This window comes from Melopsittacus undulatus, chromosome Z (assembly GCF_012275295.1).
Source record: "Melopsittacus undulatus isolate bMelUnd1 chromosome Z, bMelUnd1.mat.Z, whole genome shotgun sequence".
Classification (NCBI taxonomy): Eukaryota; Metazoa; Chordata; class Aves; order Psittaciformes; family Psittaculidae; genus Melopsittacus; species Melopsittacus undulatus.
The window spans coordinates 84,466,339-84,487,658 of record NC_047557.1 but is presented as its reverse complement, the minus strand read 5'-3'; the positions used below and the strand labels follow the sequence as shown (position 1 = coordinate 84,487,658).

The 21,320-nt window shown below is 37.5% G+C and overlaps 1 protein-coding gene across 8 annotated transcripts in view; it reads right to left on the bottom strand.

The window, feature by feature from the left end:
* Positions 1 to 21,320, bottom strand: part of ESRP2 (epithelial splicing regulatory protein 2) — a 50,718-nt gene that overhangs the window by 10,789 nt on the left and 18,609 nt on the right. For 3 of the 8 annotated variants that reach the window (XM_031051941.2, XM_031051944.2, XM_031051943.2), the window contains 13 exons: positions 14,072 to 14,185; positions 12,061 to 12,175; positions 11,239 to 11,337; positions 11,055 to 11,109; positions 10,144 to 10,254; positions 9,198 to 9,330; positions 8,959 to 9,001; positions 8,153 to 8,454; positions 6,391 to 6,612; positions 4,966 to 5,164; positions 3,549 to 3,741; positions 2,396 to 2,573; positions 716 to 805 (listed from right to left, as the gene is read on the bottom strand). In XM_031051941.2, the coding sequence (XP_030907801.1) occupies positions 716 to 805; positions 2,396 to 2,573; positions 3,549 to 3,741; positions 4,966 to 5,164; positions 6,391 to 6,612; positions 8,153 to 8,454; positions 8,959 to 9,001; positions 9,198 to 9,330; positions 10,144 to 10,254; positions 11,055 to 11,109; positions 11,239 to 11,337; positions 12,061 to 12,175; positions 14,072 to 14,185 (1,854 nt within the window). Of the gene's footprint in view, positions 1 to 168; positions 203 to 373; positions 460 to 715; positions 806 to 2,395; positions 2,574 to 3,548; positions 3,742 to 4,965; positions 5,165 to 6,390; positions 6,613 to 8,152; positions 8,455 to 8,958; positions 9,002 to 9,197; positions 9,331 to 10,143; positions 10,255 to 11,054; positions 11,110 to 11,238; positions 11,338 to 12,060; positions 12,176 to 14,071; positions 14,186 to 21,320 lie in introns of all 8 variants that reach the window. The other 5 variants (XR_004081006.2, XR_004081009.2, XR_004081007.2 and 2 more) reach the window with 3 other exon arrangements.

Sequence of the window (21,320 nt, the reverse complement as noted above, 5' to 3'; positions counted from 1 at the left end):
CTGTTCCTTTCAGACAAGGACACAGAAAGACAAAAATCACCCTTAGATCTCAGCATCTCCAATCTGGTTTCCAGAATACCAACACTGAAGCCCACTGAATACCAACATCAATTAGTTATACAGAGGTTAAAACCATGCCCAAACCACTGATGATTACGAGGGGCTCACTTTATAAACGAGCAGGAACATCATGCAATAAATCCTTGGCAGCAGCAGAAAATGAAAAAATAATGTGATGAGAGAGGAAGGGGGAAGGAAAAAAAAAAAAAAAAAAGGATCAGTTTTTGCTCCAGAGCCGTAATATTGTCCCAGTATAGTAAGTCACCACCTCTTTCTCCCCTAAAGGAATGAGCGAGTATAAAACTAGTATTACCACATGCGGGATTCCAAGAACAATGCAAAATAATTCCTTGGCTCCTTTCTAAGATACTGAACCCGATCTCATTTGGACAACATCTTCTAAAGAAATCAAAGAGGTGACCAATGTAACAACAGTAAATGATGATGACAAGAGGTTGCGGCAGAAGTATATATTTTCCACCTTGTAGCAAAATTTCCATTCATTTGAAACGTTGAAAGGTGTAATACAAACACTGTGAACTTCTCTCCGAAAGCAGAAACAAGGAAAAGGGAAAACTCAGCACCAGACCCAAAGTCCACATTCACCAAACTGAAGATCTAGTAGAAGACAGAGCTACTAAACATTGTTGCTGACCTGTTCCATGCAAGGAGGTTCAAGGTCACATTTTTCAATGGTGCACTTACAGTTCTGGGTGAATTTCAATTCAGAAAATAGGCTTCTCCACTTTAGGTTTTAATACAACCACCATTCATCCACCAAAATGCCCAGTATTTAAAACAAAACAAAACCGAAAAGTAAAATATCAATGGCTAAGCAACAGATGAATGATTACTACTGTTTGTCTGGAAACAATGAAATTCACATGTAATTGCATTTGGTTTGAACTCTGGAAGTATCTGTTGAAGAAAAAGCTCTGAAATACAATATTTTCTTTTTAATCAAAATTCAACACACTTTTCATAAGTTTCAAATTTTTCCACTGAAAGACCAAGAATGTGAAACTATATTCAAACACAAACATACAGTTTGGAAAGAAGCCACAACAGGTAGAGCACTGCATCTTCCAAAACTCAAACATGCGTTTCTAAGCATCATTTCTCAGTTTATCTTCATTTACACAGCAGACATCTGGCTCTACTAATTAAAGGCCATTGTTCACTAAGAATCTTAAAGAAAAGAGGTATCATGCCTGAATGTTTCACATTAACTCTTGCTATGCATTAAAAAGAACTCATCTGCATCTTAGCTTTAGCAATATCACTGTTACACAACTTACAGAATTCTGAAGGACAAATGTGCAAAAAATTGTCTTTTTTTCCATACACATCACTTGAGTGGGTCATTTGAGACCCACCAAAAAGATGTAGTAATACCAACAAGGTATTTCTGCTATTTGTGCAACTGCTCTTATGCACAGAAATTAAATACCAGAATATAACCATATTCTATTATCTTCCCTTTTAGCAAACATGTGGTGACAAAACAAAGGTGTAGGTACAATATCCTCCAAGAAAAAAGGCAGAAGACATGGAAGGACCCATTCCATGAAATTAAATAAGTGCTTCTGAAAAAAACCGTTTGTACATGGTGTTTTGCTTTCTTGCTTTTTTCCTTTTTCTTGTCTTTTTTTTTATTTGTTTTAAATGTTCCTCAAGTTTGTATGTGTTTGCTCACTGACAGAACACTGAATTGCACATAGTGATTGAAGTTACCTACAGCACATAGAACATTTGCTATCAGTAGATAGAAAATGGTCTGATGAATACAGTTTTCCTTTAGGGTACAATGTAATGCAGTCTAAATGGAAAATGTTCCTGGCTGTAACCTAAATAATTACTCCTTGAAAGAGTGTCTGACAGAGGTATCTGTTCCAATCCTTTTGCAAACAAGTCACCACACATATGCCACAGACTTTTGTACTAAAACTTTTCACCCAGCAGGCTTTAACACCCAAGTTTTGAAGTTCAAACACTGCTCCTGCATAGGGCTTTCACAAAAAATAGGCCAGAACTGGAAGCTCTTGGGAAGCCCCACTTTCCTCTAGCAGCCCCACTCACCCTGGGGCTTTGTGCCTTCTGCCTCTCTAAGCTCAAGCCCTAACCCTTAGACACCAAACTACTTCTGTCAAATTAGTATATGTTTATTACATAAGAAACAAGGCAAATTGTGTAGGCTTTGGTCTGCCAGGTAAACACTGACCTTGCACACTTGGTCAGTTGTTTTCAACAACACCCACTTGCTCACAGTTTGATCCCCACTGATCATTACTTAGGGGTCCAAATACAGTACCAAGGAGAGGGGCTGCATACTGACCTGGTACCCCTGGAAGAAACTGAGTATCTCCTTTATTCCTGTGTTATATGGCAAGCCCTGCATACGGACTAACGCTCCAGGCTGGGGCAGAATCGGAGTGTGGGTGGCAGTGGCAGCAGCAGCTACAGCTCCCGGAGGAGCTGTAAGATACCCCACCGTGGTGGGGGATACTGGAGGACTGAAAGAGAAAGAGGCAAAATTGTTATGAAAACTAAAAACTGGTTTTAGTACTTGAAATAGGCAAAGATGAAAATGAAAATATAAATAAGTCCAAAACCCACAGAAATTCAAAATTTTAAAATTTCTCTTCAGCATCTGATAATTTATTTTTAGATAAGGGAGGGAAAGGAACATAGCTGACATTTGTAGTTGAAGGCAAAGAGTGGCATTATTAGTCCACAGGGGAGAAGAAAAATAGTAGCTGCAGGTGATTGGTTCTAAGATTTTTAAGAAAACCATGAGGAAAAAGAAAGTGAGGAAAAGAGAGAAAGTCATAATATAAAAAGCAGGCAAGGGCTCAAAACTGGGACTTCTGAGCCACAAAGCATTGAGTAAAGTAGCAGCTCTGGTCAAGGGCCACCTAGCAATTTATCAGATGCTTCAGTAGTAAGTGTCAGCAGCCGAAGAACTACCTGTGAGCAAGCTATTTTCAGACCTCAGTGAGCAATGTTGGTACCATCTGTGGGAAGGGAAGAATGTGGAGATCTTCTGCCCTGCTTACACATGTAAAATGTTGTTTGGTCTCACTGATATAAGAAATTAAACCTAGTACACACCTATGAAAAGTCTTCCAGTATGGAAACAGTATTATATGTACAAGAACAGACTTGAGGGTAGAGACATGTATTGACACAGACTCTCATTTGTCCAGGAAATAGAACCGCCTTGATGACATTGCCCCGATGTCAAAAACACTGTTAAATATTAGACCAACATTATCATGAAACTCAAACAGAACCTACAGAAAAGCCAAACTCATTACAAGGCCACAGAGAATCAAGCAAAATGGCTACTGCCTCTGTTGACGAACATCAGGTTCCCAGGATTATCTGCACCAGAAAAACAAGTTTAAGAGCTGTTCACAGGTGACCGTACATATTGCCTGCTCCACTGAGATGAAATGTGAGGAGAAGCAGCTAAGTGTAGGGGTTACCTGGGATAGTAAGTAGTATAATTCATATAAAGCTGAGCAGCCTGAGCTGGGTAGTAGGTAACAGTTTGAGGAGCAGCTGCAGAGGCTTGGGGAGTCCTGGTGGCTGGCAAAAGGGCTTGTGGCTGATAAATCGCTGCCTCTGCTGGGATCACAGCTGCTGCCTGGAAAGTAGCATAGGCTGGTGGAGAGAGACCTAAACAAATGAGGACAGAGCAACAAAAAAGGATCAGAATAGAGATCTCTGCAATACAAAAGGAATTATTCATCCCAATGTGATTCATACCATCTGGGTGTGAACATTTGTGTAAAGACTGCTCTATAGCCTCTCCCTTGGAGACCCCTGCTACATCACCATGAATGACAATGGGGACGTTCAAAATAAGCAATTCCTAAGAGCTCACAACTCCTAGAGCTGAACAACCTTGCCCGTATGTAAATGGAAAGCAGGGAACTGCAGTTATTCGAAGAAAGCATAAAGCCATGTGCATACAGAAAGCAGGCGTGCACACCAACGCATCCTCTGTTCTTTCAAACAGAAGTTGTACTCTGTGGGACAAAAGGACCTTAAGATTAGCTACACATAGGCATCCACAGTTGCTGACACCAGGACCCTTGTGTGTAAGCCTCTTGCAACCTCAAAAAGTATTTTTGGGGATCTAGCAAATGGAAAAAATAATACCTCACTAGATCACTAGTCTAATGTATTTTCATGAACAAATACCTGATTTGTGTCAGAACATTAAGTTTGGCTTGGTGTGCAGTCAAATTCTTTTTATATACTATATTTGGCAGTTTTTTACTATATTGAAAAAGCATGTTGATATCTGCTTTATTTGTTATTGAAATTAATTAGAATGGTACAGTAAAGTTCTATTGTAGTGCCACAATAAGGCTCACTGTAATCTTAAATAATAAAAAAAAATAGTAATAATAATAAAAAAATCAATACAACTTCACCACTATGGTCTGTTAGCGTATCATCCCAGTGAGTACTTTCCTTCAAAAGTAAGCCCAAAGAGTACCTTCTGAATGCTCTAAGGCAAGATAGTAAGAGCACTCATCGGCAGCTAGAATCTAGAATTTCTCCCCATTTTAATAATTCATTTAATTCCAGATAGTTTATACTACAGGCAAGTCTACTGCAGAGCTCAGAGCAGTACACCCACAAAAAGCAAAGTGTGCAACAATTTCACTGGCAAGGCCTTGCTGCCCCCTACTCATTACCGAAAATACAATAAAAATGCCTCTGATCAGTCCCGTTATTGACCAAAGGGAACAATTTCAATCTCAGCATGTACACAGATGTATGATTATTGATCATGGCAAAACCCAAGTCAAAAGATGAAAGGCCACAAAGCTTCAGCACCTACCACATATCAGCCTTTAGCAGCAAAGAGCAGAAGAATTGGAGACTTACATGGTAACTTACATGGCGGTGGGGATAAGCCACTACGATTTAAAGTTCCACCCATTAAAACAAAGTTCATCTCCTCTCCTGAACACTGGAATACTTCCACATAACGGTCCTTCATCATTTTTTTGTGACATTTTTGAGCTACCGTATAGGCTTTATCAGCAGATTTCATTTGGATAAAAGCATCACCTGATGGTCGTCCCTATAGGATGGGGAAATAATCTGTTATTAAAACAGCCAGGACACAAGAAATGCAGAAAGAATGGAGATCAAACGTCTACTGAAAATCTGTGTTGTTTCTCATCTGACACCAATCACTAATAACTCAACAATTATTTTTAGGAGCAGAAAGGCAAGACTCATATAATGAGCCAGTTAACACAGCTCTATTTCCACCTTCTGCAGGAAGAGAGTAATTTATCACAAAGTTTGGAGACCTCTAATTCAAAAGATGTTCAAAGCAGGGCTAACTTTCAAGTTACATCAGGCCACTCATGGCCTTCTACATTTGAAATCTAGACATCTCCAGAGGCTAAGATTCCAGAGTATCTTTGGGAACCTGTTCTAGTACCTAAATAACTTCTATTTATGATAATTTTATTTTCTTTCCTTTTCACCCAATTGGAGTTTTCCTTGATGCTGGTTATGAACACTGTCTCTCATTCTGTAAGCTGTAGGAAGAGTCCGGCTCTGCCTTCCCTGTAACTGCCTTGTAGGTGATAGTACAAAAATATAAAGCTCCAGACATGACTTAGTAAGGTCCATAACTACATAAGAAATTGATTTCCAGGTCTGATTTTCTGTGACCTGACAGACATTGCTGTATATGTAAAATACTTAAAACTTTCTTAACAAAAAGAAAAACTATTGTAGCAAATCTCTCATTTATTTTCTTTAGTACCTCAATATTTCTGTGGCTAATGGATCTTATTTTTAATAAAAGACAACAGGGAAAACTATCCCTGTGATTATGTCATTAAAATACATCCAAAGCACAACTTTACATTATCAGCTTTCTTTAAAGCCTGATAAGTGTCTAATCAAGTTGGAAGTTAGAAAACTTCATTTTTCCACAGCTACCACCAAGCAGAAACCCTGAAGCTGACAGAGCAGCTACACTACCAAACATGAAATATCTCTGTCTTGTGTGTTACCTGCACTTGCCTAAAACACAACAGACTATGTAAGACAGCCTCCAGGATAAAGCTATTTTTACAGAACTGACTTCATCCTCCCCAGTCTTATGCATACATGTATAAGAAGAAAAGCGTGTATGTAAAAGTGGAAGAGAAATGAGGAAAAGTCACAAACAGTATTTTCTCAAGGTTACAGAAAACAAATGACACAACCAATAACAGGTAAGCTACCCTGACTACTAACCCTGTTCAGTAACAGCAAAGTTAGCTCTCCTGCGCAAAATCCTGTTACCTGCTGATTGAAGACCATATGAATTCCATGGGGCTTGATATCCCCTGTGGCATCTCCCATGAATTCCAGGATGTCATCAACACCAGCAGTGTAGGGAAGGCCTCTGAGGCGAACACAGTCACGTATGCTACCCGTGGCAATGGTGTATGGGGAGGGTATGACAGGAATGATAGGAGCTGGGAGAGTGGGAATAAGAGGTGTTGACATATATCGATTAAGTACCTGTTGGCAAAAAAGCACATAGATAGTGATTAACACATCATCTTGTTGAATACAAATCAATTCTCACAATACTATTTCACATATTTAATTAAATCCACTTCAAATATCAGAAGGAAAAAAAAACAAAATAAAACCAAACCTTCTCAAAACAAGTGATTTCTGATTGTTTCCTTTTGGGCATCTAGTTTCAAAATCAGAAGAGGAGAGAGAAAGTCTAAAAAACTTAATTTGCTAAACCCTAATAGCAGACCTTTCTGTTATTAGGAACATCTGAAAATCACATTTGTCCTAATAAACCAGTATTGTCACCAGTATTTTTTAACCTGAGTGCCCATCTCGAAGTCCAGGGTGGGGAGGAAAAAAATAGTATTTAAAAACAGGGATAAAGAACTATAGGAGGGCTTGATCACAACATTTTCTTTTCTCCAGACTCACTCCCAAATGACAAAGGGAACATAACTTGCTGTTGGGATGTAATGCTGAAAATCATATTTAGTGATGATTACCATAAATAAAAGAGATTTCACTCTTTTGAAAGAGATACTAAACAAGAGGTTTAGTTTTGTCAATACAATTCAGTCTAGGGAGGTTGTCTCAACAAAAGCCTTTTTTCAGGAATTTATTTGTAGCACATTATAGGCCAGAAATCTTCTCTCTTATCTGCAAATAGACTGTTGTAATTGTATTGACTCGAAATAGCTGGGAGGTGGTTTTACCCCTCAAAATTACTCAGACAAGGAGCCTGTAATTCCCTAAAAATCATCTCTTGTTTAAGCAGGGGAAAAAAAAAACACCAAAAAAAACCAAAAAAAAACTGTCATAGAGGAAGAAGTAATGGTAGAATAGAAGCTTCATCCTGGTCTCCATAACAAAAGTGAGAGTAGACTTGGTCACTGTGGCAGAAAAATGCATCATGGGATGGTTTTCACAGGCTTGAGTTGCTGGTGCCATTACAAAATGGTTGTACCAGTTTAAGAAGGTGATGGCAGGAACTGGTGAAGGACAAAAGTGAAATATATTATCTTAGTCAAATAGGTATTTCACTTCCTTTCACCAAAAATCAGATACATCCTGATAATTCTTTGTTACCAACAAAGCAGTTGGAGGAAAATCTGATTTAATGCATCCAGATTTGAATTTAATGTTAGAAATTCTGTACAGAGAGACCAGAATTTAAAGACAACATTGCAGATTTTCGAGAAGCATTACTACAGTACTACCAATCTTGTATGTTTTTAGAATTATTTGTGTAATTTCAGTCAACCTTGAAGAACTAGAAAAAACTATCCCATCATTTCTATTTGGAATCCGAGGGATATTAAAAAAAAAATAAAAGTGGCAATAAAAAAGCAAACAGCAAAACCCAAAAACAATGTTATGCAATTTTCCACAGCAATCAGGAAGCACATACTGCTCTTTCTAGAACTTGACATCCTTAATGCAATAGACTTTCATGGTTTTCTGCAATACATTTACATGCAAGTGTTAGAAGAAAAGTTTTAACTGTTAAGTTTTAAGTCCCACTGCCAATAGCTACAACCTGTTGGACTTCTGCTGCTGTGCTTCTGAAGAGTTCAATGTAACGTTTTCCAAGTATTTCTTTGTGCTTTTTAAGTGCATTCTGTGCATATTCTTCACAGGAAAATAACACAAATGCATCTCCTGTGGGCCTGCCATCTGGGTATTTAACAAAGAGAAGTCCCTCCTTCCCTCCTGTGACTGGACACTCTGACCCCAGGAACCCTAAGACATCCTCCTGAGTAGCGGTGAAGGGAAGGCCTCTCATCCGGATGATAACTTGATTCTCCTTAGATAAGAACTGGGCCACTTCATTGGAGGTGCCTGGTAGAAAGATAACAGTAAATTCCATAGGCTGCAGGAGCAGCAAAGCATTAAGGAGAAAAAACAGGAGATCAGTAGCTACCAACAAACCCACAGAAGACCTGAGATAACACTAACACCCAGCAATCTATTTTGAAATGAAAATCCCCTACCCTGAAAGTCTCTCGTATTTTAATGAAATTGGAACAAAAACGGGGTGTGTGTGAACTTAACACAAGATACACAGATGCTTCTACTGCAAAGGATCAACTTCCTCCCTAACAGCAAGATCTGGCTGTGAACATCACAGCCCAAATGCTCACAACTCAAATTCAACCATGTGAAACTAGAACTTGACAGGGTCAAGTATTCTTGGAAGGCAAAACAGGAAAAGCTACTTTGCTATCAACTTGTGTCCTCAGAAAAAAAAAAAAAAAAAAAAGAAGAAAAAAGGAAGAAAATATGATAACTAGTACTATACTCCTATGAACTTAAGTAATCACACTGAGCTCCAGCATCACTTACCTCCTGCAATTCTTAAGAATTCTTCCCCAGTTGCTTTGTAAACCTTAAAGAGAAAGAGATTTTAAAAAACTCACAGGAAAATTACAACATTCAACTCCAAAACACATTCTTCCACATGTCAGAGAATGCTATTTTGCCCAAAGTACCAGAATGCAAGTGCAGTTTTTTCTCATTTAAAACTGTAGTCTAAAATATACAGTTTGCTTCCCAGAGATTTATTTCAGGTCACTGCATCTTACCTCAATGTATCTGCTACCCATGTGATGCTTATGTCTTTCCAGTGCGAGATCTCTTTGCTCAGAATTGACAAATCGAACTAATGCCTCCCCATTTCTCCTTCCTTGAGCATTCAGGCAAAGAGCCACACCACCTCTGGAAGGTAAAGCCAACAAAAATAAACTTAGTCTGAATCTTTAATACATTTAATAAAAATTGTGTAAGAATAGTAGGGAAACCAGACTTTGATACAAAAGAAAATGCTGTTACACATAATTTTTTATGTAACACAATTATACTGCAGAATCCCCTTCAGTGAGATCCTAGATCTCACACTGTTCACCACCTTCTCAGCTTCCATGCAGATGTAAATTTGCAAGACCCTCCTATCATCTCAGAAATGCAGATTTGAATTTCCTCATACCTCTATATAGAAGAAGAAAAATAGGCTCTCTCAGTGTTAAGAAACTGGAATATATATTGACAGGTATGCTAAATTAAACTCACTCTCTCTATATAACATATATATAAATACACACACACAGAGGTGTACACACATCAGTCATATGAAAATTTCTTTCAAATAGCACTTGGGTGTTTCTGAATCCAGCCTGTTTAGGAGGTAAAACAAGTATTGAAGAGTTGACACAAAATTCAGCCTTCTTTTACATCTTCGACTCTGCCTTGATTGATGCAGTAGGCATTTCTTCCTTTCAGTACTAGCAAAAAAATGAAAGGATCTGGTTTTCAACTAAGAAGTCTCTTTTCTTCTCCACTTCACTCATAACTCTTTCTTGCACACCTAGGGCTGGTAAACCTGCTCAGTTATCATGACCATTGGGTGTGAAGGGCCCTTGCTAGGGAAAGATGAAAGTGAGAGCTCTAGTGGGAGATGTGTGTTAAACAAATACTAAAAAAACTTGCTATAAAGACAAAGTGGTAAAGCAAGACAAGTTCTTACTATCTTACTTGGCAATGTTGAGTCCTTTGAAAAACCTAGCAATATCTTGGTCTGAAGACTGCCATGGCAAACCCCTGGCACGTATTACTGTCTCACTGCTCACCGTTTCAGATTTACTACTGCACAGAAAGGAGAAAAAAGGTCAAAGTAAGATTTAATCTAGGTTTTCCTTACCTTAGCAGATTTCAGTTTGCTACTAATTTAGCTTGCAAATCTGTGTATTTGCTGTTAAGACTCTTCTAATTCTGTTAATCATTTTAACAAAGAAAGAAAAGATAACTGGGGTAATCCTTTTATATACACAATGCCTAAGATACACTATGTTGTCAGCACACTGCAGTTCCTTAAAAAAAAAAAAAGGTAGGAAGACTCTCTCAAAGTGAATAATAAGGTATTGGATTAATCTTATTTGGAAAAAATCAAACAATCCAGCATAGATTATTATAAACACACTCCTAATTATGATTATACAGAATATGTTTTATTTATGCTTAAGATGTTGCATTCTCAAAGAACTAGTCTGTTTCTTCTCTCCCTAAATCCAATATGCAATACAAAGCATATTAAATCACTCTTCAGAAGTATCATGTATTTCAGCAGCGTGCACTAGATACTACCCCTGTTGACTTAGGGAAAGTTCACAAATATTTCTTCACCACTGGGTAAGATAAGTCAGCTTAGCTGCCATGCTAAACAGAAACTAAAGAACAAAGAGCATTTAACTTGCAGTGACTTTAAAGAGATGGACTAAAGTACAGCATTCAACATAAAAGCTATAGTCTGTCTGCACTAGGAGGCTGAATACCCTGTTACTGTTCTCAGGGTTAACCTGCTTTGACAGTGATTATGGGGAAATACCCATAAGCTTTCCTGGCAAGTTTCATCTTTGGTTGTAAACAACCATGACAAAGGTACTTACCAAGGACCTGTTTCATACTTGTGTTTCACATTTTCAGGCTCAGTAAATAAGTGACCTGCAACAAAACAGGAAGTTTAAAAATAACCAGGGTCAGAGATTACTTAAGAATGACAGTACCACCGACAATTCTTAAAAAAAAAAAATAAAATAAAAAGTCAGCAGTCTGTACTTATAGTTCACTTACTACAGCTTTCAGAGAGCATGGTGAAAATTATAGCCACCATGGTTTTCACTTGCCACACACCAAAGTCTTCCTCTGCTTCATCCGTTCCCAAGCCTAGATCTAAACAGGTGATTACAGAAAATAACAGACTTGCACAATCATTTGCAAACAAGCCATAAGGCTTTCCTGATGTTAACACAGAACTGGTAATCAAATTTACTGGTCTTAGCTGAGACACATGACCATTAGACATGTTACTCTGCTCATAAACCAATATTCACTTTAATGGTCAACAGTCTAAAAACTACTGATAGCTTTCACCATTTCAGCATTAACAGTTTAAAAAAAATGCTAAGTAAGTTCCTTTCACTTCAAACACAATTGAACTTTAACCACATTGAGCTGGCCCACAGAAATCCTCCTAAAATTTACATATAAGGTTTTAAACTTGTTTTATTGTTGCTGGTTTGGATATGAGGGCTTTTTTAAGCATCATGCAAGAGAACTATTGCTATCTGCAAACAGTAAAAGCTTACAGGCAACTGGTACTAAAAAAGCACACTGATAAGCACATGATCAGCTATCACTGTAAGCGATGTTTTTCCTTGGTAGGTTTACTAAGTATGATTTAGAACTCAGTGCCAGACTCAAATTGAAAACTAAAATGTATTACAAGCAGAGCTGCTCCTCCCAACTCACACTTAAGTGAACATCCTTCTATTTTACCTGGCAATTTTTAAAACTGACATCTTGGATTAGAAGAATAAACCCATGATGATCACAGAGATAAAAAACTAAGGATGCAGAATTGATTGTGACATAGAAGCTGAAGCAAAAGGATACATTCTGCCATGGTCTTGATAGTCTGATCTTTCACGGCGGCTGAACTAGGGTAGCAAGTGTGAAATTCTTTGCGCAGATCATAAAAGGAATAGAAGCAGTCAGACAGCACAAAATTCTACAAGGAAGGCAAAAAGTTTGTTTTGTACACACCATTTCTTTAAATTCTGATTAATAATTTTTGGACTGAATGAGGTAGTCTTAAAAATCACATAGTTGCATATCACCAGCTTGTCTATGACAGACCAGTTTTGTTCATTTGAGACACAGTTCAAGTTCCATAGCCTAACAGAATGAGAGCTCTAGATGATCTGTCAGAGGCAGACCTGTGCAAAACAGCTGGACAAGACAGCTGGGAAGATAAAAAAAAAAAAAAAAAAGAAAATAAAAAAAAATCTACAATGTGCTGTTTTATAACCACTTCCATTTAGGATACTGTATTTTCTCTTTTGCGGCCACCCTGAAAAGCAATACTGAACTGAAACAAGATAACAGTGTACAAAATATCTTCCAGCAAGTTAAAGATATTTCTTCAATACTGTCCTATACTGGTTAAGAACTTCAATTACCTGTTTTATCTATTATTAATTAAAAATACTTAACATTGTTAATCAGACTTTAAAACAGCGCTTCACACCAACATTAGCTTGTTTTTCAAGGAATAAACCAGATAATTCTGGCTTAATTCATGACTTTCTCACTCTTCAACTATTTTACTACATAGAATTTTTACTTCAGTCTAGTCAAACAGCACTCACCTTTGTAAATAAAGAATTAAGAAAAGTCACAAGGTAGTGTTTCCTATAACAGTAGGAAAAGCAAGAGCCAAGATCTGAGGCTTATTAACATTTCTGAGGCAGAAATACACTTTTGCAAATGAAAAAGTATTGTAGGAGGGAAGAAAAAGGAGAAAGAAATGCTCTAATAAGAGGTTCAACTCTTGATCAGATTCGTTCCTTGATCTGGTATGGACAATTATTTCTTTCACAGCATTACGATGTTAGTTTTGTTTTAGTTTATTTGATTCAATAGAGAACTACAACGAATTACCCGCAAAAACTAGTACTATCATGTTCGAATGTTAAATATTATTCCTTTTTCCTTACTTGCTTCATTCCTACACAAACAGGTGCTTTTCATAAAAAGTCAGTGTTATGTTTTAATATAAAGCAAATGCCAAATGAATATTTGTAGAAACCCAATGTGAGCCAATACCCTTATATATATAGAACAAAATAATAAAAAAAAAAACCTAAAATAAAAATAAAATAACAATAATAAAAAAGAAAAATCAACACAACTGGTCAGTCAAATCCTTCCATGTCAGCAGCTCCCATTCCTGTGGGGTTCCTGCAGACCCTGCCAATCAGGTTAACCCATGAGCCACCACCCTGCGCAAAGGCAAGATTCTTCTCCCTGTGCAAGACAGTCTGCTCTAAGCCCTTGCAGGAACGTAGAAACTCCTGCTTCATGTGGGAATAGCAAATAAGCTGTAGTAATATTTCCCACTGAATAAACAGAGATGAGGAATCACTGCCATTCTCCAGGACAAGTCATTGCCTGTGTGTTTACTCTCTACAGGACACTGACACATGGCTCTTACTAATTTCAGATCTTGGTAGAAACCCATGGCTTCACACAGAACCTGTGGATTAACTCAAGCCTAAACAAGACAGTAGCTCTCCATCACCATTGCTGAGGTTAACCCTGTACCTTTGCTTTCATTTCCCAAGACCCAAAATTTAAAGTACTTGTATTGTTCCTGTTTCTATCTTCTTTCCTAATTTTCCTCTTTATTACACTCATTGGGAATCCTCAGGTACTGTAGCCAGCTTCTAAGAGTAAATGCCAAGAACTACTTCTCTACTGCTCATGTCTGAGACAGGGTGGGGATCAACTTAAATATACTTGGAACACCACAGTTCTCAAGGTTGAATTGTGTTGCTCATAAGCTATCTTCTTTGATGTCCTTATAACACAGTACTGCCCTTCTACAGCAGTTCTCATCTCATACCTTCTTAGAAGCTTCTGGGTGGAGGACTTGTCGAATGAGTAACTGGCCATCACTGCAGAGTGTGTAACTGCTCTTTCCAAGTACTTTCAAATCACTGGATACCAGCTGACAAAACTGAAAAATAAAGCAATAAACTTTATTGTACCAACCGATATAGATAATTCCATAAAATGAGCACTTAGCACAACTAGAACACTTATTTTTAAAAAAATAATTCAACTTTTTTTTTTTTTTTTTTTTTTTTTTTTACCTCTGAAAGCTGTTGCAAACATGCTGAAGAGCAAATGGGGGCTCCTGAAAAAGGTAGGCAAATAAACTGTATGCATTTGTGGAACAGAAAATAAGAACACCAACAGTATGGTAAAAAAGAACCATTAGGACAATATGGCAGAATTTTGAGCTCATATGAAAAATCGTGCTATTATATGGGTAATGTTCAAGTCTGAACTATAATAAAAACTGACATATTTGAAAGAAAAAAAATTTCAAGATCAACCACAATACGGATTTTGCAATTGCCACTCATCAGCATTTATTAAAATTTTGAAAGTTATATGCTAAGAAAATCCAAACAAATGTGGTTTGATACTTTCAAAAGTGTAATAATAATCAAGTTGGATCCAAATGGATGAAGGTTGTTGGTGGAGAACAGTGTTACAAACACTAGCTAATAGCTAATAACAATCCTATTTCCTACTTGTAGGATGGATAACCCCCAATAGTTAATTCTCAAGAGCAAAGGACTGAATTTCTCTTGCTCAATGTTATTTTCCATCTGTTTATGACTCCATACTAGTGTCAAATTCCTTGCTCATAATAGTCAACTAATGTATTACAGTACCTACATGAATTCAATCAGTAAGTAGTAGTTTGTTAGCTAACTTTCCAGGGGACAGATATTATTCTAAGCTTCCCTCCTGATGCAACTCCCTCCGAGGAAAGCCTCACCTCACAAAGCAAGCAGTAATTAACCTCATGATGTAGAAGCCACCCACTGCTCTCGGCAGTAGTTTGCAACTCCAAAACAACCATCCCCAAAACCAAATTACAAGTTGATTTGAAACTCAGACAATATCTTTATGCTGTCTTTTAACCTGCATTGAGGTAAAGAGGGTTGGTTTTATTTATCATCAACACTTTACACAGTTAGATTCTCTGCTCAGAAAAGAGCATGTTCCAATGATCTGATCCCTCAGCTACACTGTATTCACTGTGTGAACAACTGTTACAGATTTGTGTCCAAAAGGTAAGTCTCCGCAAAGGAGAAATCATGCGTTGAGCATGAGGAGCAGAAATAGGATTACCTACCCTTCATTTCAAAATAATGCCTCTAATACAGCTCAGGTCTCTTTCTAGGCTTGGACAGCTAACCAGTGTTCCACTGCCATTAGAGTCCAGAAATGCTGTAGTAGTGGCTACTACATACCCAGACACAGAACTGGGGCACAGAGCAGGGTTAGGAGAGACACTTCCATAAGGATCTTGTGCAAGTTGCTTTATTTGCAGATAACAAAATATAGATGTAGATAGAAATCTATAAACCAATGTTATTTTATATGAAGCAGAAGATAGTTTAAACCTTAATAAAGGTGAAATATCCTTCCAAAAAAAAAAAAAAAAAAAAAAAAAAAAAAAAAAAAAAAAAAAAAAAGCCTTTACAATGCAATTCTTTGGTTCTGTGTGCTTTGGTAGTGTGTAAACACTAAAATCAAACAACCAATCTGAACTCTTGCAGATTCAGAAAGCCAGTTTCCTTCTGACTGCTAGGTTCAGGTTGCCTTCCTACCACAAGTTGAAGTCTTTGAAGAACTTGAGGCTATATGACAAGTCTTTGTTTAAGGGTAGCTGGAAGTCAGAAAATTGAGAACTGAGAGTGCTCAAAATTCTTCTGCAGATGTGTAAACACCAGAAACAGATGAAAATTCCAGACGACTCAAAAGGAACCACTTCACAATTACAGTTCTGGGGACTGACACCATCACAGACCAACAACAAATAAGGATATGAACAAATATTCACACCGCAAACATGAGAATTGCCTTCTTACTGAATACAGGACCATCTTACTTTCTGTTTTAACTTCTGGCACAATAAAGAGCAAATATTTATAAAAAGGGAATGGAAATGGTGATAGGAATTAACTTCCAGAAGGTGTACAGGGATTCTTGCCAAAAGGAAGCAGAGTCTTACTGATAGAACAGCAATAAAACACTCCCCAAACCTTCAACTTTGTACCTTGTGCTTCTTATTTCTGAAGGTGCACAAGAGTGTATCTAAAGAGTGCAATTAGGGAGCTATTTTGATCAGCAACAAGAAGAAATCCAACACACACAATCTGAGGGAAGTACCAAGCGTATGCAGGCACCTGCTTTAGAAATAAAACAGAAGAACTGTAGTTTTAGAAAGTCTTCAAGTTAGAAAACAAGAGGAGAAAATGTTTGGACAAAGGAGAAAATGTTCAGGCCAAAAGGTTGAAGTTATGTTGGTAAAAATCAGTTTTGTTGCACTGAAATAGTCACATTTTTTTCAGACGGTGTATCCCACACAATGTACAGCTTAAAAGACTGACAGACAACACAGCTATATTCAGAAGGCCCAGAGAAGGTACCAAGAAGATTGAAATACTGCATAAGGACACCAAAAAGCCAAAAATTCCAAGTGTACTATGGTTTAAAGAAGGCATGAGAGTCAGCATTCATTTTTATTTTCAATTGAAACAAAGTATTTGCACTGTATATTTATTAAATGTCAGTGATAGCATTCAACACTGCAAACTCCTTTCCAGGGGAAAAATCACCACATCCAAACTATTCCTTACTTTTCTTAGTAGAGGCTAGCAACTTAGAGTTGCTACATGGTTGGCAGGCCCTGTTCAGTGCTTATTTAGAAACTTCTATTTTAAAACTCAGCCTTTTTCAAACTTAGGAGCATACTGCTCCAGAAGAGGGCAAAAGGAATGAGGAAAGAATAGCCAGAAGACATAAACAATGCTTCCTATTCAAAATAGCTTAACTATCACATAGGTTAACTGAGAAGAATGGGGTACCAGAGTGTGAATGGGAAGACTCACCCAAAAGAAAAGCAAGCGGCAAAATAGTGAGCAAAGCACCACCACATAAATGGCATATATTTGGGATTACCATAAACTGGGTTCTTTCATCTACATGAGATATCTCCAAATTCTGGAAAAGTGTGAAAAGCATGACTGCCCTCATTACTATAGATTACACTGGACCTCAAAGTCTCTCAGGCAATAAATACCGCTTATCACGTGTATCAAAAGGAGTTAAAGCAACAAGTGCAGATATATTTCTGTGTGGGTTTAAGAATGTAAATTAAGCAATTCAGTGTTCCTGGGAAAAGCCATCTTCAGTCTCCTTTCCCCACTATAAATTTCAGGCAGCATCGCAAAAATCAGCCTCAAACCAGCACACACCCAAATGTAGCAAGCTAAGGACAAGTTAAGACCAGTGCCAGATTTACATTACATTTTTCTTTCTCACATGCTGAACAACCTGTCCACAACTCTGTCATTTCATAAATTCCATCCACATCTCCTTCACTCCACTAATAAAAAACATCTCGGCTATTTACGTTCTGTCATTCACCTATATGTTGCCCTCCATAGCAGTCCCCCAACTTTAGCATGCAAAGCTGCCCCACCTTAAGACTTCCTCCACCAAGCTCACATACCCTGTGTCTCCCCTGTTAGTCTACTCATTTCATAGCAACAGAGTTAGAGCTCATGATTTGCCACTGTTTGCATTTTTGAAACCAACCCTCATTTCAACTGCAAGAACCACCATGTATTGGCATCACCCTCCACCTTTTATTGCTTATTCCAGCAGATCAGTCTTTCTAGGAGAGCTCTGATGAATCATTCCATATTTAAAGGAATGCATTAAATAATTCAATACTGAGATTAAAAACTGAAGAGAGAGAAAAGGAAGAATTAAACAACCTGTTCTGTACATTTGCTTCCATGAAACCCAAAACAGTTCTTGGAGAAGAGGTGGTGAGAGGGAAGGACAGAATTTGAGCACCAGTTTGAAAAACTGGCTGAACAAGATTTTGGTGGTGTAGCTCATAGTACAAAGAGAATGAAGAGACATGTTTTGCCAGCAGCAAAGCTGGATGACAGCCAGCACAAACTGATGTGTTGTCTGCAAATGAATCCCAAGTGGCTGAAAAGATACAGCCCCCTTCAAGTCGCCTTAACGACAACTGAGCAAAGCTGTGGATCTTAGAGGAACAAGATGATTTCTCATTAAGCTCTTTATATAGTTATGATGCACAAAGCACTAAAATAAACCTCTGGCTATTTGGATATTCCCATTTCCCCAAATAAAAATAGTTCGCATCCTTGGAAAGGCCACTGCATGTGTCCTGTATCTGTGCATAGCTTGGTAACAAAATACTAAAATAATCCAGTTACAGAATGCACCCACACTGTCAACTGAACGATATCTAGAACACCAACATGCTCTGGGGGACAGTCTCTTTAGTTCACCTCTGAGAAGTAACAGCAAATCTGACAGCTGCTTTCTCAGACCTCCAGCAGCTCCTAGTGTGTCTTCAGTATGGAATCATTTTCTTTATTAGTGCACAAAGCTTCTCTGTGTTGCCTCTTTTAGCCTTACTGACCTATCACAGCTAATGGCACAAGACAAGAAAAATTACTGACGTAACTTCAGAATTAAAGGCATCCTTGCAGTATAAACAGGTCTTGAATGTTATGGTAAAGCATAATGTAAAAATCCAGAAAGAAACTTAGCTTGTAGTCTACATGTCAGCTAAACATACATCTATTCTGGAATAGAAAAATACAAGTTATTAATAAATAATCTTTGAAAAAAAGGATGGTCCTCACAGCATGGGGACCTGATTTCTAATCAATGGTATTGACAAGTATGTCACTAAATTGCCAAGACATAACAATTTAATGATTACACACGAATACACTATCAAGTTTCTGCCAAATTAGCATATAAAAACCTGCCCATTTTGACTTCTATTCCATCTTTACACCTAAGCTGGAAGACAAATCACACCTATTTCAGTCAAAAATTATGACATAAGACAGACAAATGATACTTGACTTGGAATAAAGAAAACATGTTTGAAGTATATGATCATGCTTAGCATTCCAGATCAGTGTTTTGAAAAGAAAATAAACAAAAAACACCAAATAAAAAGACAACATTATTCAGAAGTGCCATCTTTTGACTATTATTAAAATGAAAACTTTCAGTGATAGTTTAGAAGAAAAGTTATTTTGGCTCACCTAGGCTTTCATATTCCAATGTATTCCCCTGATCTTAAAGGATCTCTTATTATTAATAATACGTAACTGCCCTAGTGAATGTGAAAATATAGTCTACATATGTGTAAAATACATTGTTTGAGAATAAGATTTATCTGAGTCACATAAATGTGAGCTCAAACCTGGAAAATTAGCTACATGTGATCTTTTTGTTCCATGCATTTCCACTCTGACCAGGACACAAGCCCATGCAAAGCAGAAGCAGAAGATAGATTTTAGATCTCTTTCACAAATTATTTTACCTACATAAGAGACTTCCTCCAGTAATGTATTATTAGAAGAAAGGTGGAGGGCAGCATAGAAACCACTAAAGGAAGTCAGCTCTAACAGATACGTGCATCTCTGTGTACACATGCATATGTTTTTATGTATAAAATCATTTATTGTGACAGAAATTATAATATTAAAAATCTCATCAGATCAGCTAAAATTTCATGTTTGCGTGTCTAACACAGTTTCTAAATTTAGAAGATTTCCAAATTTCACTTCAATATACCTCTGAACGTTTTAAGTCCTGAAGTTCGTTAAATATTATGAACATTATGACATGAAAGAACTACGTATTTTATGCTATCAGATTATTTAACAATTTACCAAAACAGTAATACTGTAAGTTCTATATGGAGTCACACACACAGTGCAAATTTTATGTTGTAGAAACAACTTAAATAGCAACCACATATAGCACTTCTTTTTCAATCCAGATATGTCAGAATTTACTTTCATGCATACTTTCACACTTCACCATATGTGAATTATCAATTGAAAAAGGGACATTAAACTAATTGCAGCTTTTCTGGAAATGAGACCCCATACATACACATTAACATCACATTACTACTTTGCAACAAATATCACGTATTTTGACTAAAGCCATGTATGATATGAAGTCTTGTGTTTTAAAGAAGAAAAATCATTACATATTAGACATTACTGTTATTCACTACATTAGTTTTAGACTGTCTTTCAAGCATTTGGTGTGGGTCATTCTTTGCTGGTAACATAGAGAATATAACAATGATCTGCCTTGCTTCAGCTAACAGAAACAGAAAACCATCTCCAGAAAGGTGTCTCTGAATATTCCCTACTCCAAGTTCTGCTTCAAAAGCAAGGACATTTCAGTTCTTGCCTGAAAGGGTGATTTCATGGAAAGTCCTCTACAGTCTATTGACAGAAAACACCACAAAACAATTATACAGTTACAGGTGCAGTTCATGAAAGTAAATCTTCAGTGGTCAGACACTGAAACAGGCTACCTAGAGAAGTTGCAGAATTGCCATCCTTGGAGATATTCAAGACCTAATAGAGCGTGATCCTTGTCAGCCAGCACTGGCTGACCCTTCTTTCAGGGGTTGGACTAGATATCTATAGTTCCCTTCCAACCTCAGCTATTCTGTGATTCTTTGATCAATTTGGGCTCTGTTTTGCCTACTCTGCAGCTAGGGTAAAGATCATTACATCAATGCCATATCGTACACATGGGAGTGTGGGTGTGTGTTTGGAGAAGGAAGTGTTGTCTGCTGGGAGGGGGGAAAGAAGTAGAGAGGAGGAAATCAAAAGGTGAGATGCAGCAAAACTGTGCCACCAAATCATAAACAAGATTGGAGCACCACTGAAAAACAAATATCTAGCAACCCTACTGTCTCCCTTAAGACTTTATGGCTCTAATAGTGCATGAGAAATATCAAGAGTAACAAGCCACAGGTTTGGTACACACAGTTTGGATACACACAACATGTCATGACACACCAGCTTTGGGAAATATTTTCAACTGTACTTTTTACCTCAGTTTCTACATCCAATGAGGGCTTCACATTTATTTATAATACTCTCCACAGGCAGTTTTCTGCTCCTTCACTCTTCAAACCATGGTGATAATGTCAGCTTTATCCATGCTATGGAGGAATTTAAAGCACGTCAGTGCTA